An 18,409-nucleotide genomic window follows, 5' to 3' on the forward strand; every position below is an offset into this window, starting at 1 on the left:
GTTGAAAATACTTAAAACACCAGCCTTTGCTACATGTGTCTTCAAACCTCATTGATAGCTACAATTTAATTTCATTTTACAGTTCACACTGATGGCTACTAATAGCTGGAATATAAATCTCTTCATTCCATAAACCCTTGAGCATTTCAGCCCTGATTAATTTAAAATACTGCTAACATGCATTATTCCAATAATAAAGGCAACCAGCAGATTATTAACAACACTTGTCTCACAATATCAACATGCATTTTTGCTTTAAATTCTCCCATGCCCATTTTAACACACGGATAATAATACCAAAGCCTAGAAGTATATACACAAGTTCAGGAGTCACTTCAGTCACAGTCACAAATAACTTTAATCAGGATTTACCCACTGCCTCTGAGAATTAAGACCTCTATATGAAAATGTCTTTTCTATTAAGGAAAACACATAGGCCTTCTATTTTAGACTAAGTTTTTTAAAAGATTCCAGCAATAAGAAACTATTTCTCTAATTGTTATCTTACCTTAATTTTGGTCATCAAAGCATCAATGGAACACTCCAGCTCCTTGACCTGCTTGCTTGTCTCTGCCTTCCCCTCCTTCAGAGCACTCACTACTTCATTAAATTTACCAAGTCTGTTCTTCAGGGTACGCACTTTTATCAGCCCATCAATGCTGCAAAGGTAAGACACTTTATTTGTATCTGGAGATTTTTTACAAGGTGATATTTTAAAAACTACCACTAACTGTTCACATTAAAGAAGTAGACAAGGGAGTGAGTTACACCTGCTGATAAAACTCACCCTGTTTTTGTTTGAAATTCAAACATTATCATATGAAGTAACTAAGCAGTGGAGCCTTTTGCAAATAATAATTAAAACTGATTACCAGACAGTGACTCAAAATGGAAAAATTCATTTTTATTTTGAGAATTAATGTGTGGTGTTGTGTTTGTTTTTTTCAGAGCACTTGAATCAGATAAAACCTCACTACCCAGCCATCAGACCCCACAGGGGGGAAAAAAAGTCTAAACAGTAAGAGTCCAGGAAAACTTGGAGCTTTTTAAAGAACTAATACTGAAGGCCACACATACAAGTTACAGCTCTGCAGGGACAGCCTTTCAAGACAGAAATCGCTGAACTGGGATTCAGGAAAACACCACACAAAAAGCAGAAACTAAATCAAGTCATTGAAGATGAGTGTAGGGCAGCTGAAAAATATAGGGACGTGGTAAGAAGTGCCAAAAATGAAACATAACTATTGAAGGATGTAAAAAAACATTTTATAAGAACACCATCATTAAAGAACAGAGTCAGATCTCTACCAAAGAACAACAAGGTGTCAGCAGAGCTTAATAACCCAAGCGGGTTTTCCATCGGTATTTCATGTAGTCAGATTAAAGCTAATGGAATTATTAATTTCAAGAGGAGACAAGACAGACAGAACACACAACTATTTTTAGGATAAAATATAAAGGGGGCCCGTAAAGGAAGGACTAAAATTAATGAGCTTAAATTTCATTTAGAGATACTTAACTAAGGATTTCTGATAACTAGGCTATCACTGGGGGATTTTATGAACAAAGAGCTAAACAAACACCCCTTTGGAAAGGTTCAGATTTAGTCTATTCATCCTTGGCAAAGAGGAGGAACAGCACCTCTCAAAATCTCTTTCAGTCGTACTTAGCATCATCCTATGACTTCAGATATATTCAGTTAAGCATAGTAAATCTCTTAACATTCACAAGAAACTATTATTAAAAACCCATTTTCTTCAACCAAGGAATATCCTCTTACCGTGGTTGGTGCTTTCTTTTGCAAAGCCACATACGAATAGTCTTTTGGATTTTAATGCAGGCACTGGCTCGATATTTTATCTTATTTTTCACTGTAAACACACAGAAGATAGAGTCTTAGCAGTTTATACAATTTAACACAACTCGTCCAATACTCACACATTTGATGGCTCAAAACTGTATGGGCTTAGGGGATCCCAAAGATGCAATCTACTCTTTGCGTATCTATTTCAACTTTATTCTGGGGATAAAATTTGCTTCTAGTTTTACATAAAACACACACAAAAGTAAGGCACAACAAACCAGCATATTATTTCCCTGAGTTTCTAGTTTTCGGACACAGTGACAGACTTTTTGTCCTACCTTTCTGAAAAAATACACTAACCAGCATAAATGTCTAGGTCAAACCCACGATTTCAGTGTTACAATTTCTGAGGTCTGAATACTACGCGATGAGAATTCACAAATTCTGTCTGCCTCAGTATAACCAGCAACAAACAGCACCCCATCAGTGATGGAGATATATTTGTAACAAACATTTTGAATCAATAAACCAGAAAATACATACATTTAATCACCGAGAGCGAACACCACTGAACTTTTTTCCAACGACTGCAGATCAGCCAGCGATTCACTCGTTTCACCAGCTCTGCTAAGTTATCCGGATCAGACTTCATTATCTGATCAAACTCTGCAAACTAAAGAAAGAAATAAAAAATGTTTTACAGATTAGGAGAACAGAGAATGTTAAACATTCTTATTCAAGCACGTGGCGAGTTAAAAAGGTAAAATATTTTTAATATAATCTGTATGTCACTATATCAGCCTTCAATTAGTTCAAGTGAGCAGGTATGTCTGTCATCACTTTAGTCTTTAATGATAACAGAAATGACTACTGGGGGGATTTGTTTGGTGGTTTTTTTTTTTAACTGCTGTGCAACACTTAGCATTTTGAATAATCCAAGCCCTTACTACTTACTAATTACTAAACACATTTATTGACAAAATTCTTAAACACTAATTGTTTCTCTACATCCTGAACATTTACTCTGGCCTTTTTTAACTCTAAAATAAGAGTTCAACTAAAGGCAACCATTTCTGAAAATCCTGCACTACTTCTTTTCAGAAATTGTGACTGTAAGAACATTCTTCTGGGTCTATGGTAATTTTCCTTTCCAGTCACAACAGCTCCCTGTTCACCCTCTTCCTCTGCACAGTAGCAGCCATGCTTGGAATCACAGAAAGGTATTTCAGTTATAAACAGATTTTACTTGAAAATATTTTCCCTTTGCTCTGAAACATTAACTTTTTAACAGTCAAGAAAAGTCTTAAGTGACTAGTAGAATGTCTGGGACTACAAACATTGCATTAGGAATACATTGTGTTACCTTCCATCAAACTAATCATATCAATTATTATATCTATTTTTTCACAGAGAATGAAGAGTATTTACAAAAATCTGTGGGCAACTTAAATTAAGTTAGTCACACTTTTAGCAACGTGTTGAGCAATGCCACCAGAGCCTCCAACCAAAATTATTCTAAGATTCACATTCATCAGCTCCAAGAGAAACATTACCTTGCCGGGTCTAAAAAACACCTTGGTTAACCCAAATTTGTAGTCATTTTCATTCAGTCCCAAGGCTTTAAATAGTGCCTGAAACACAGAGAACAGTCAGGTTTATATTCTGCCTCATTTCAAAAAAAAAAAACCAAAAAAAAGAGTTCAAAAAATACAAAACCCCTACCCACAACACATCTTCTGTCCTGGATGACACAGAAGAAATAATTTCTTTCTTACCTTGCAAAAAAGCCTAGGATCCAGTCGAGCCAATTTCTCAGGCAAGTATTTCTTGTACATGTTATAGAGCTCATGAAATGAAGCTCGTGAAGGGAAACCACCTTGCATCAAATCCAGAACAGACACCATTCCTACAGTCAGAGGAACACACGCACAAACGCTGGTATCAGTAAAATGAAAAGGGAGCAGTGATTTTTATAATAAGCAGTAGTTCATGACATAAGCCTCAAAGACATCGTTCTGGCTAAACCACAAAGTTCATCTGGGACTTGATCCAGCCTCTAATATTTCTTGATTATGTGATCATTCACAAAATGTTCATACCGAAGGGATGAGAGGAGCACATACAATTTTCTCCTTATTTGAGAGGTGAGTAACACTCAACCATGCTGAGGATTTTTTTCTAATATTTCTTCTAAATATTCTTTTTTCTTCTTAGCAGACTTGGCATTTTCATTTTTAAAGTAAAAAAAAATTAAAAATTATTTTTAAATAAAAAAATTAAAACATTATTTTAAAAATAAAAATATTTTTAATAAAAATATTTTTAAAAATAAGAAAAGCCAGGAGTTTCAATTATTAGATATTTCAGGTAATATTGACTGCCTCTACATGTACACAGCAGTATCTAACACTTCAACTGCCACAGTAATTTAAAGGAATTCTATTGCTGTGGACTGAACTGCTGCCCTATTACCATTGTGGGCACCACAGAGGGATGAGAGTCAGCTCCAGGCCAGGAAATCTAAATTTATATACCAATACCTGGCTACCTGGCTTCTGAAACACAGCTGCTGTCTGAACTCTCATTATAATCAACGGAAAAATAGTCAATGGAAATTACATCAACTCTTTTTGCAAAAAAGAGACCCTATGGCTGTTCAGATTAATTATTTCTAGGGTTCTGTTGTCTAAAATAAGACCTAAGTTACTAAGAATCTAAATAACTGTTCGTAAGGCATAAATAAGCTACCTTCTAGAAAGTAACAGCTCAAGCAAGGAAATATTGCTTCCACCTCACATATTTCAAACAGAGGTCAATCTATAATGCCTGAAGTGATGAACAGAGGGGGAAACACCAGAGGCATGCATTACCTGAACACTGAAGCTGGGAGAGGATCTGGCCTCCTTCAAAATGGTGATTTGTCATCTTCAAATTGGGTTTGATGCAGCGAATAAAGCTAGACCCCTGTTAACAAAATAAGAAGTTAGCAGAATCTACACATTTTTAAACCTGAAATAATAGTTAGTGATTTAAGAATTATGGGTGGGGAAAAAAAAAAAAAGATTAAAAAAAGAGGAAAATGCTGACATTGTTTTCCTCTCACCAATACATGGCTACCTGGCTTCTGACACGCAGCTGCTGTCTGAACTCTCATTATAATCAACGGAAAAATAGTCAATGGAAATTACATCAACTCTTTTTGCAAAAAAGAGACCCTATGGCTGTTCAGATTAATTATTTCTAGGGTTCTGTTGTCTAAAATAAGACCTAAGTTACTAAGAATCTAAGTAACTATTTGTAAGGCATAAATAAGCTACCTTCTAGAAAGCAACAGCTCAAAGCAAGGAAATATTGCTTCCACCTCACATATTTCAAACACACTTTTTGCAAAAAAGAGACCCTATGGCTGTTCAGATTAATTATTTCTAGGGTTCTGTTGTCTAAAATAAGACCTAAGTTACTAAGAATCTAAATAACTGTTCGTAAGGCATAAATAAGCTACCTTCTAGAAAGTAACAGCTCAAGCAAGGAAATATTGCTTCCACCTCACATATTTCAAACAGAGGTCAATCTATAATGCCTGAAGTGATGAACAGAGGGGGAAACACCAGAGGCATGCATTACCTGAACACTGAAGCTGGGAGAGGATCTGGCCTCCTTCAAAATGGTGATTTGTCATCTTCAAATTGGGTTTGATGCAGCGAATAAAGCTAGACCCCTGTTAACAAAATAAGAAGTTAGCAGAATCTACACATTTTTAAACCTGAAATAATAGTTAGTGATTTAAGAATTATGGGTGAGGTCAATCTATAATGCCTGAAGTGATGAACAGAGGGGGAAACACCAGAGGCATGCATTACCTGAACACTGAAGCTGGGAGAGGATCTGGCCTCCTTCAAAATGGTGATTTGTCATCTTCAAATTGGGTTTGATGCAGCGAATAAAGCTAGACCCCTGTTAACAAAATAAGAAGTTAGCAGAATCTACACATTTTTAAACCTGAAATAATAGTTAGTGATTTAAGAATTATGGGTGGGGAAAAAAAAAAAAAGATTAAAAAAAGAGGAAAATGCTGACATTGTTTTCCTCTCATATATATAGGGGCAAAAAAAAAAAAAGATTAAAAAAAAAAGAAAAATGCTGACATTGTTTTCCTCTCATATATCAGGTTTCCGTTTCAGCCACAGCGTAACTGATCTCAGGGCTCAAGCTATTAATTGGATCCTCAGCTTTTGAGTTTTCACTCAAGCATTCTTCTTAACATGAGTGCCACCTAAGCACGCTTCAGCAGTCCAGATTCTGCTACTCTCATGAGCTTCTACAGTCACATCACCTAAAAGCTTCAGTCCTCCAGAGCTCACACAAGCCAACAGTCTGATGGCCTCCTGATGCTGGAACCATGCCACATGCTTCTCCCCCATTTTTCTTGTTTTGACAGAGCACAACCTTTTGTCTAGAATTGGTCAGACCTAGACCGTGTGGTCCAGAGACATAAGAATGTGCTCCTACTTGCTAAAAAGAACAGGTATGTTGAACTAGATGGAGAATTCCACAAACTATCAAATTGCACCAGCTAAATTAGCAAAGACTCATTGGGGGTATCAGGTTCTTTGACCATTTACAGCCTATCACAAAAGTGAAATGAAACATTTTACTTTAAATAGCATTACAGAATCTGAAAACAGAAGTTAATAAGAAATTATCTGCCTAATTTCTAAATAAATCTCTACATCTTCTGCAAACTAGTCATCAACGATCACCAGCGAATGGAGGGAAGTAAAAGTGACAAAAAAGGGAGACTGGAGCTCAGACAGATTTCATATTCTTTGCTCAAAATGTGCAACTTTCTTTCTAGAACTTTTTGTTAAACGTAACAATAATTATCACCTGCATAACAAGACATTTCAAGTGTCACTTAATTAAAGCAATTATTTACCACATTAATTATAAAACATATTGTTGAGATAATCGATTATGACTTATGTCAGAAAATTATGCATGTGTGTCTGTGTGTCTATATTTATACATATATATATACTTACAGTACTGTGAAGCTTCTCAAGAAGCAAATTTAACTGAGTCTGTAAAAGAAAACAGGTATTTCAAGAGTCTTACCACAACAACTACAGAAATATACACAGAGAATAGTGGTGCAGCATTCCTGCATGCATGGTCACTGTTAGTAAATCAAACACAACTGGTAAATCAAACCTTCACGAATTTTAACAGACAAAATCATGCAAGTGCATGAATGGTCCTGAGGAAACTGCTGGTGTTTGAGTGTACAACAATGCTGAATGGATTAGTGACTTACCACAACATAGTTACCAAAAAAAAGTGTAAGGCCATTTGGGGAAATAAAGGAGGTAATGGCTATGTAATGAAATTATAAAGAACATGAGACTGAACAGCACTAATTTTCAAAAATTACACTGAGAATTTGTGAAAGCCCCAATTTAATCTATAACAAATATATATTTGCATGTTAATTATTTAACACAGAAAGCACGTATGCTCAGGGTTTTCCTGTTGTTTTTTTTTGAAGCTAAGTCAACATTTCAGTCTATGTTAATTATTTAACACAGAAAGCATGTATGCTCAGGGTTTTCTTGGGGTTTTTTTTGAAGCTAAGTCAACATTTCAGTCAATGAACTTGCATAATCTCTTTTTAATTCCAAACTTCCAACATTTTAATTCTCTGTTGATGACAGAGTATAATTTTAAAAGTCACATTTACGGGGGCTGGATTTAGACATACTGAGAGAAGAAAAGATCACAGTCCTATGATCATCTGGGGGCAAGTCCATAGGATCACCAGAGACATGAGGTGACCAGGGAATATGAGTTACAGTTGCTACTGAATGTCATTGGTAGGGACTTAAAATAGTCCAGAACCACATCAGGAAAAGAGTTATACTTTACAGATGTGTCAGTTTTACCACATAGATTACTGCTGTGCCAGAACTAGAAAGTTAACTAGCAAGCATTAAGTATATAGACTGAAGTAAGACAAAATTCTGTATGTCCTAACATACTCTTCATTTTCTACACTTGAACCAAAATTGAAACAATGTGACTTTTGACTGATTTTTTCTAACGAGATCTTTCTTTTTTTATAACCTAGAATCCAAGAAACCAAATTTGGATGGGCAATATGCATCACCCAGAGCTGCCAGTCACCCTTCCAGTGGATAAAATTGGTTTGAGGTTTTTTAAACTTGTCATGCATATGGTTAGAAAGAAAGGAGGAGTGTCACAAGAAGCCTGACAAACACTAATACCCTCCTGCTCAGTGCCCACTTACACTCTCTGCATCTACTTGAATATAACCTCTATGTTTTCTTAAGTCAGAAACACTTAAATTTGGAGGAGACAGCCTAATTTCCATCAATAAAACACACTTCTGTTAGAGGAAAAATAGCCCTTCCTTATGCTCTGTGACTTGGTAAGAATTAAGCCAGAGCCACTCTCAGGTAAATTTCACTAATGAAATGCTCACATGAATAAAACATTGCTAAAACTACTGCTCTTTGAATACAATTTAAGCCTTTACTACTGTGTTAAGGAAAATTATCCCAAAGATTCTTGAGTAGATCTGGTGAACTAATTAGTCATTATTTTCTCAACCAGTTTATGTGAATTAATTTTAATTACTTATAAGGAAGGGACGTGTGAAGGATTTCATATAGAGAAGTCCCTACAACACCATCTGATGATGTAATTAGAAGAATTCGAGACAGACTCACATATTGAGGCACTAAGAATTCTTATTCTTAAAGATGAAATCTCTCCTAAGATAACAGAACTGATTCTGATGTCATCTAAAGTGAAATTTTCAAGGCTATTAGTGTTCATCAGCAGCACATGTTGTGTCTGGGAAGGTAACACTAAATAAATCACTGGAAGTAACACAAACATTCAAAATGCCATGAAATTTGAAAAACATCAAAAGAATTACAGATCGATGGGCCAGATCCAAAGAAGACTTTAGTCATGTTTTAGGTGCAGAGGTGAACACCAAAGTCCAAAAGGCAATCCAAAAAGTTCCCCACTCAACTACTGCTTAACTTTAAAAATGCCTCCCTTTTTACTTCAGCCTCCTTGGACAGTGCCCAAATCTATTGGATGTGGGGTGCTAAATCCAGGAGGAATTCAGAACCCAGATGAAAAAAAGCGTAGATTATCTCAGAGATCCCACACTTCTAAAAAAACCAATAGATCCTAGCTTCACCTACAACAGACTCAGGGTTGCAGGGCTTGCTCAGGACGTGGCTTATCTCTAATTCTATTTTTCAGTCTGTCTTCTGATCCTGGATTTTGTATGAAACCAATTACCACAGTTCCATTCTACCACCACTATGTAATAAGGAGGAGGAGGAGGAAATAAGTGTCAGCAAAACTCATGAGAGCAGGCTGCCCAGACCCCAGCTAAACACCAAAGCCACTACCTTACAAGTCAGGCTCTGTCTCCTACTTTTCCTGGCCCTCTCAAAATGTAATTGTTGGCTATATAACAAGCCATCTCCAGAAGGGGATAAGGAGAAAGCCCTGTGTCAGACTCACCAATGACTTGGTGCCACAGGAAATACTGCAGACATAAACCACTGAAAGCAGTCTAGACCTGAAGCAGAACACTTTTGCTAGACAAGAAGCAAGTGCTGTACCATATCCTGCCTGTTCTTCAGCCCCTGCATTTTTTGAGGAACAGTTCTGAACACCAGCCACGAGACACAATTATGCAAGAAGGAATTTATCTTGCATTCCTGATTCAGCACTTCACCTTGACACAGAGCAGAGATGTAGACACGCTCTTCTGCTATTGGCAGAATACAAGAACTTCACTCCACATGAAGTTTTGGGGTTTTGGGTGCCCTAGGTAAGGTAGTGTATCAAAAAGGGTTACAAATCCTTCATTGGATCTGGCCCAGCTCGAAGAACTTCACTCCACATGAAGTTCTTTTGGGTTGTCTAAGATCCCTGCTTTCCCCAGGGACTGCGGAAGGAGTCTTGCCAGGAAGGTGATGTGGGGTTTTGGGTGCCCTAGGTAAGGTAGTGTACCAAAAAGGGTTACAAATCCTTCATTGGATCTGGCCCAGCTCTCTGGAGAAGAGCTCTGGCTGAAATTGCAGCAGCTCGACCAACAGTAAATCCAGGAGATTGAAAAATTTACCTGCGGCCCACGGTTGTGCCTGCTTTTCATCTCTTAATCCCCCTACAGTTCTCTTTCTAGCCATCCTGAGCTGGAACAGACCAGCTAAAATAAAACTGCTGATTGAGAAAAGGAGGTAGAAAAGATTTGGAGAGGACAAAGTTTGAAGGTCAGCTTTACAACAAGTACAAGAAAGGAGAAAACGAGGAGAAGCATCAGAGTCAGGTATTGAGAAAGGAAACATTCAGCGCAACGAACATCTTTCTGTGAAATCCATGACTGTAATTTAGAAGAGGTAAAACAGCAGTTAGGTTTGGTATTGAGTTTTGAGAATGGCAAACTGTAGCAAATCAATACATCTTCTAGAACGCACAATTAAATGTGACAAAGTGCCACATTTTGTCACATTTTAGAACCCCTTAAAGTCCACTGAATCCAAAATCAGATCTCAAGACTTTAAACCTTTTGAATAAAGACTTCCATGTGGTTTGCAAAATTCTGACTTAAAAATTACTGTATAAACACTGTAAGGACTATTATGAAACATCTTTTTGACAGAAACACATAGCACATAGCTTAAATATACTGGTTTCTTATAATTCAATAGAAAAAAGGTCTATTTAACAGAATTTTCCTTGTATGAATCTCAAGTTACCACTACTTCTCCCAACCTTTGGTTCTACTTATTTCAGGTAACTCAAACGTGGCATCTAATACAAAAAGCTAAGATTCTTTGCTATATTATGTTACCTTGAATTTGTTTCCCACACTGATGAAACTAAGCTTCCCAGCTTTTTGTTTGGGATCCCTGTTGTTGTTGGTGTTAGATTCAAACAGCTGTCGAACAAACTTGTCCTTGGATTCACATATGAGAGATTCAAGGGACATGTGCAAAGCATCGTTGTTTTTTTCCACAAATTGCATCTGAAAAGACAACCCCAAAAAATAATAGCACATTTGTTCCACTGCCCCAGTTACTTAAGTCTTAAAGAAAATTAAAGAAAACAATGTTATATACTTAATTCAAAAATCAGCAAGAATATGTGGGGTAAACATTCAAACATTATTTCAAACAACTTTTTAACTGGATGCACAAACACTACTGACAGAGAGAAAAGGTATTCTTAAATTTGAGGGATGTTGAAATCATGAAACCCAAGGGAAGGTTTATGCCTTTTCGAGATGGCTTGTGTTTTTGTCAATGATTATCCTCCTAGTTTCCACTTCCAGCACTCAGCACACAAAAAAACCCCCCATCTTCAAAAGTAGAGTTACAGAAACTGGAGTTACAGACCAGAACAATGAAGCGTTATGGATCTTCTGTTTATCCTAAACTCTTTATTTCCAAAAAAATTAGGTTTCGGATATTAGCTTCAGGTGCTTCAATGTTTTTGCATGATGAATAGTGAAAAAAGTACAACAATCAGCAATGTATTTTGAGAGTAACAATTTTGGGTATTTCATAATCTTACATGAATGATTCTATCACTAGAAGAAATGGAAAACAGAAAGTATAAAATCTGATTTTTAATAGAAGATCGCATATAAGGATAAGCACTCTTTCCAACAAGGTACTCTGAAGTCTAACAATAGTTATTTATCACATAATTAGATTCCCTCCCCAAGACGTTGATGTAAGAATTGCAGTACATCATGAATCAATATATTTAATAGACACCATTACCTACAGATCCATCACAAACTCTTACATAAAATCCTGTCACCAAACCAGTCTGTAATCTGAGAAGTTCATAGAAAGTGTTAATTCTGTCATATACTCCTAATATTAGTTTCAAAGCTACTACATATCAACTTTTGAGTTTCTCTTCTGATGAAAGGAAATTTTGTTATTTAACCTATATACACTGAAAAACGTAAAATACAAATTGTAACAAAAAGAGTTTTGCGTAAGTAAAATTACCGTCTCGTAGCACACTGCTCCTGCAAAGTGTCGGATAATAAAGCCTTCATCATCTCTGATATTTCTGTGAACAGCCAATTTAGACTTCCTAGGAATCTGGAATAAAAAAGTTGAATTACAAAGACGAATTACACCAGAGATTAAGGAAAAATTTGTTCCTAAAACATCACTGTGATTCTGCCAGGAGCCCTACGTGTTAGAAACTAGATTTCCTGCAGTACAACTGTGGTGACCACTGCCATTCCCCTTCAGACCAAGATATTCCAAAAATCTATTTCATTCTCATTCCCACCATTAGATACTCCACATTCAAAATGAAAGTCACCAGGATTGCTAACACCAGAGAGTTGATTTTCTTCTTGCCTTTAATCAACAATTGCTATACCACTCATTCCACAGCTGATTAACAGCCCTGTCATACATGCCATTCCCCTTCAGACCAAGATATTCCAAAAATCTATTTCATTCTCATTCCCACCATTAGATACTCCACATTCAAAATGAAAGTCACCAGGATTGCTAACACACACCAGATAGTTGATTTTCTTCTTGTCTTTAATCATCAATTGCTATACCACTCGTTCCACAGCTGATTAACAGCCCTGTCATACAAATTGGATTAGACAGAAGCTTAAAATATGTTTTTAGATGGTATATTTTTAAAAGGCAACTACACACACCAACAAAAAAGTTTCAGTGCACAGCAATCCAGTTAAGCAAGATTAAGTGGAAACTTAAGTGGGCAACAATTTTATTTGGCTTCTTTTGCTTGTGTTTTTTCATCAGGGAACTAACGTTTTTGGGTGAGATTTTTTTTATTTTTCTTTGCATTTCAACAGAAATCATGTCCATAAATTGCACTAATTTGCATTAGTCTTCCACAGAGTGCTGTATGTTAAACAATTAACAACAACAAAGAGGCTCTCCTTCTGTGTTCCCTATTTTCACCTCTGAAGCAATAGATCAACACTCACTCCACGTAAGTCCATGTGAGTCAGATATTCTCCAAAGCAAACAAGTTTTGAAAGGAACAACAAAATAGTTCATCTGGACACTCACTCCACGCGAGTCAGATATTCTCCAAAGCAAACCATTTTTGAAAGGAACAACAAAATAGTTCATCTGATATTAAATAATCTAAATTAAAATGTGGTTTTATTTCCTTTTCATGGATTACATGGTAACAAACTTAAATGTGAGTGAAGAATACGGCTTCAGTTTCAGCAGGATATTAGAATTCCTAGAAGACTTAAGCTTCCAGTGAACTTCTCAATAAACCTAATAACCAACCCTCTCCTTAACAAAAGAATATGGATTCTGCAGACTGGTGTGGTATGAGATTTCTTAGGAAAGGTTTTCATTAAATTCAAGGGTTACTATCAACTGTTCCAAGAACTGTTTTATTAAAACAAGACAGGCAACAAAAATAAACCTACAGAGAGTCTGAAATGGTCCTTGTGTTTTTGGTGCACAACTGAAGTAAAATGCTGGTCGCTCGGTTGGGGAAGACGATTTTCTTCATCCAAAATATCCAGTACACCTATTAATTTCGCTTCAATCAAATCTATTAATAAAACAAAATATGGTTACAAAAATTGGATATATAACCTCATATCAGAGCTGAGCATTGCAAGTTCAGAATGCTACTGATGTGAGTCTGTATCACAGTATCTAGGGAGAGCTGTTAGCACAAAATACAGAAAGTCACTGCAAATTAATTCTACATATCTGAATTGCTGATTTAATCGATATCCTATACATACCAAATTCTAACTCTAACACAAAGAACACAAGGGAAAAAAGATCAGGCATGGATTGATTGATTTTTACGCGGGCTCTCAAGTTGAATTTAGTTGTCTAATTCCCAAAAGGTGCTTAAATGCTTCTGTGGTACAACCATGTGTCTTCAAAGGATAATCGTTTATATTGTTGGGAGGTTTTTTTTAAACTTTTTTCATCCATGTTTCACCAAGTTAAAACTAACAGCATGAAAAGGCACTAATTTAGCTACAGAGATGACTACCACTCCATCAAAACATTCTAACATACTAATGACTATCTCTAAGCTTTTTCCATAGTGTTAAAAAATTGTCCATGTCAACATAATAGCTTATTTTTTGGTGACAGTTAATATTTCCACATGTTCACTGCTGTCACTGGCCTGGTCCAACACCTCACACAAAATTGTACTTCAACAGAAACCAACTTGATTTTTCTCACCCACTTTGAAAAGTGGTAGAAAATCCTTCTCTCCTGACTAGACAAGACCATAAAAAGACCCACCCCCGACACCCTCACAGCCTTCTCCACTTTATTTACCCTATTCAGGTGTTGTAATTAGTTTCCTAAGAAAAATATCTTTTCGAAGAAATTCAGAACTCCTGCCTGCAGTTATCACACACTGTAGGACAACATGGTTCTACTCCCAACCAGAAGTGGAATGTTACAGAAGCTGGAAGAATTCACAAGGCTGCAACAGTTATTAAAAGTATAAAATCACTTTTGCATCTTCTGCTTGAAGCTTATTTTCTCCATGACACTAACAAATAGCTTGCCATGTCAACACGTACGTACCTATACAGTCCTGATTATCTACGTAGCGCACTTCATTAACCCCCAGGCCTTCTTTTTGGTAAAGTTCTTGCTCCTTTAAAAAAAAAAAGTAATTGAAAAGAGAAGCCATCACTCACTGTATTTTTTTTCTCACCAAAAATGTTTTTCTAAATAAACATGAAGACATTTTTAAATACAGCGTGATCAACACACATTTTAAAATTCCCCTCCGTAGTTTAATAGACTTCACCTCCTTAATGACAGGCCCATGCAATTAAATATTGCCATTACATATGAGATACTGTGCAGTGCCTGGATGCCTTGTTTTAATGAGTGGTAAAAAAGACAAAGGGAAAAGATGATTGTTGGTTTTCAAAAAGCCATATTCTTTTCTAGCACAACCAGACACCACGCAGCAGGAAAACAATCTGTCAACTGAATTTTTTTTAATCTAAGCATAATGTGCAATCTTACAGAAAGCAGTGCTTAAATATCTCCTTACTAAAAAAATAAATCCTCAAATACAATTATAAATGTAACATACCTCTTTCAGAATCCTTTCATTAAAAAACTGCTGCAGTTTTTCATTACAGTAATTAATACAGAATTGTTCAAAACTGTTGTGTTCAAAGTATTCTGAAAAACAGAAGTTAAACTTCTATGAAAAACCAGTGTTCCAAGAACTTGTATTACATAGTAACTAAAAAAAATATCATAGAATCACAGAAGAAAGAAAAAGCTTCACAGTGGTAATAATTAAAGATGTGTTTGGATCCATATGTTTCTTTCTGTCTGCAAAGACACTGCAGGAATCTGAAACTGTTACGAAGATGCCCAGTTTCACACTAACACTTGTTAGCATTACTCAATCATCAGGAGAAGCTCTAGACCTCTTCTAGACCTCTACATTCTTCTATCTATCTCAGGAAATTAAGACTTTATCTACTCTCTTGAGATCTCCTTAAGCCCACATAACACATTCCAGCCAAAAAGAAAACCCTCCCACCCTCCATTACAGGATTTATCATGGAATCATTGGTGACAGCAACAGACAACTGGAAAATTAATATTTTGTTTTTAAGTATACTTACCAAAACCAGCTATATCTAGAACTCCGATGAAAAAAGAAGATGACTCAAAGGGAAAACACTGGTTTACCCTGTTCACTACGTGGTCAAACAGATGACTGTACACTGTTTTAGCCAAGGCATCACGAGCATTGTTTGCTTGTTCCACTTTCAAAGGTACCCTAGAAAACAAAAAAACCCATCTTATTGTTCAGAATTCCTTACTCTGAAATGCTGAGATTAGACCCTAAAGTTAAAAAGAGCCTTTTCAATTATTGTAAACAAGGACACACAAAAAACCTGAGCTCTAGGCCCATGTAGGAAACAATCTTGGCAAGGTAGACTAATTATCCTACCTGTAAAAAGAAAGAATAATGTTTCACTAACCTCAGAAGTGAGATGTTTTCATACTTGTTTTTTTGATATATTTAAAATATATACAATCCCATACAGAAAAAACAATTCAACTATTTATTTTATGAGGTGCCTAATTACAATAAAACCCATGGTTCAGTTTTGTTCTGATGTCTTTGTGTTTATGCTTTCACAAAGGCCATCACTATAATTATAAGGCTGTAAGTTAATCAGTAGCAAAATAACAAAACATAGATAAGGGAGTGTTCTCACGGAGAAAGTCAGATGCAATCCCAAAATAAGAATTCTTTTTAAACACTGTAAACGAAGGGGCCTTTAAAGAGATGAGAATTTATTTATTACAAGCTTATTCCCAGTTTAGCAGTTTAAAAAAAGAGAACAAACCACACTTCAAAGCCTGTATACATTCCCATCCATGAAAAAAAAATCAACTATTTATTTTATGAGGTGCCTAATTACAATAAAACCCATGGTTCAGTTTTGTTCTGATGTCTTTGTGTTTATGCTTTCACAAAGGCCATCACTATAATTATAAGGCTGTAAGTTAATCAGTAGCAAAATAACAAAACATAGATAAGGGAGTGTTCTCACAGAGAAAGTCAGATGCAATCCCAAAATAAGAATTCTTTTTAAACACTGTAAACGAAGGGGCCTTTAAAGAGATGAGAATTTATTTATTACAAGCTTATTCCCAGTTTAGCAGTTTAAAAAAAGAGAACAAACCACACTTCAAAGCCTATGAAATGCATGCCAAAACTGTGGGAATATCAGGCAAGAATATATTTAGCTATACATATAACAGCATATATCTAGCTATTTCTTAAAGTCAGTGTGACTGAGACATGCTTATAATGCATATATTTCAAAGCACCTTTAACCATCTCATTGTCTGGATAAATACGTTCTACAAGGTGCCTTTTTTTTTTTTTCCTTAGCTATTTCTTAAAGTCAGTGTGACTGAGACATGCTTAGAATGCATATATTTCAAGGAACTTTTAACCACCTCATTGTCTGGATAAATACGTTCTACAAGGTGCCTTTTTTTTTTTTTTCCCAGCTTAACATGTAAAAGGTTTCAGCTTAACATGTAAAAGTAGCAAAACTAAAAACCAGTTACACTGTTATCAGCTGAGAAAGCATCTGTAGAAGTCCAGAATAAGTCAATTCATACAAGGATAAAGCCTTAAAGAAGCGTTTAAGAAACATCGCAAAAGTAGTGTGAAAAAATGAACTTTCAGCTTGATGGGATGATTGCAAATTGCACTTGGATCCTAATCACGTTGCCAAAGAATTCAAAAGCCAAATTCCCACTAACCTGAACAGAATCAGACCAGAACAGAATCAGACTGTCAAAGATAAAAACTCTCCAAAGGATTTTTACTTGTCAATAAAAAAATATAAATACAAAGGGAAAACATTTCAATTGAAACCCTGATAACCACTTGACATGACAGTATCAAAATTTCGTGCATGGAATGAAGGCCTACAATTTACATCAACTATGGGTACACAAAGGCTTTGCACAACACTTTATTGTGACATACAGATATATCCAATGTTAAAGTAAATGAAAATAAAGGGATTTTTAGAGGGAGAGCCTTTGCTAACCAAACTGATAACATTTCCAGGAAGGAAGAGGGAGAAATAATGCCGAGATTTTTATCACATCAACCCTCTGTCATAAGAATACAGCATGATGGCTGGGTGCTGAAAGCTATTACACTTTTTCAAAATAGCTTTTTCAATCAGTTGGCTTGATAAAACAAATCTCTCCCCCCTTGTAGCACTCTGTGTTACTTTCCCCCATATACCTTGCCTCTCATATACTTGGACCACCAGTGCTACAAGTGCGACGAATAATAATCAAAGGGTAAGAGTGTCCAGCTGAAGTGGTGAATAACCAGTTATGGAACTTCCCAAGTACACAGGAAATCAACACTTAAAAAATACCTCTTATAGGAACTGTTTAATTAAGCCCTAAGTACAGGGCTGGAGATGGCACCGCTGCAGAACTGCCCTGTCGCCCTCTCCAGGTGGTTTCTGTACAGGGGAGCCCGAGGAACTGGCAGGTCCCAAAAGGAAAACTTAACTCTACACAGCTTACCCACGTTGCATCATTTTCCTTCACTTCCCAGGATTCACAAGCACTACACTAACTCTAATTTATTATTTCTGGATTTTTTCAAGGATGGTGCTTCTGAGGCAGAAATGTGGGACTGATGGAGATAGAACACTTTCTACCGTGAGTGGCAAGTCGAGACTCCCTTCACTCAGGCCACCTGCAGCTACATCACCTTAGAGAGTAATTAGCTTTAACACACAATCTTGTCTTCCACTAAGCATCTCCTGACTTATCTTAAGGTAACGAGTACTGACAGAAATCTTCTCTTATAAATAGAAGGAAGGTACCTTTACATTCCATTCTGATACGTTTAAGAGATCAGAATACTAATTCCCACATGTCAGCTGCAGGCCTATTACATAATACAATACACTAAAATCATTCATGCTTTCAATTATTTTTTTTTAAGGATACAAAA

General features: G+C 36.2%; 1 protein-coding gene across 1 annotated transcript in view; it reads right to left on the minus strand.

Annotated features, from left to right (window-relative positions):
- Positions 1-18,409, minus strand: part of MYO6 (myosin VI) — a 107,686-nt gene that overhangs the window by 18,148 nt on the left and 71,129 nt on the right. The window contains exons 13-25 of the mRNA XM_014949352.1: positions 15,519-15,676; positions 14,972-15,063; positions 14,449-14,521; positions 13,311-13,438; positions 11,875-11,970; positions 10,704-10,877; positions 6,847-6,885; positions 5,665-5,758; positions 3,580-3,710; positions 3,358-3,435; positions 2,348-2,477; positions 1,781-1,871; positions 509-659 (exon numbers count right to left, since the gene is read on the minus strand). Of these exons, the coding sequence (XP_014804838.1) occupies positions 509-659; positions 1,781-1,871; positions 2,348-2,477; positions 3,358-3,435; positions 3,580-3,710; positions 5,665-5,758; positions 6,847-6,885; positions 10,704-10,877; positions 11,875-11,970; positions 13,311-13,438; positions 14,449-14,521; positions 14,972-15,063; positions 15,519-15,676 (1,435 nt within the window). The remainder of the gene's footprint in view (positions 1-508; positions 660-1,780; positions 1,872-2,347; positions 2,478-3,357; positions 3,436-3,579; positions 3,711-5,664; positions 5,759-6,846; positions 6,886-10,703; positions 10,878-11,874; positions 11,971-13,310; positions 13,439-14,448; positions 14,522-14,971; positions 15,064-15,518; positions 15,677-18,409) is intronic.

This window comes from Calidris pugnax, unplaced genomic scaffold (assembly GCF_001431845.1).
Source record: "Calidris pugnax isolate Ruff unplaced genomic scaffold, ASM143184v1 scaffold132, whole genome shotgun sequence".
NCBI lineage: Eukaryota > Metazoa > Chordata > Aves > Charadriiformes > Scolopacidae > Calidris > Calidris pugnax.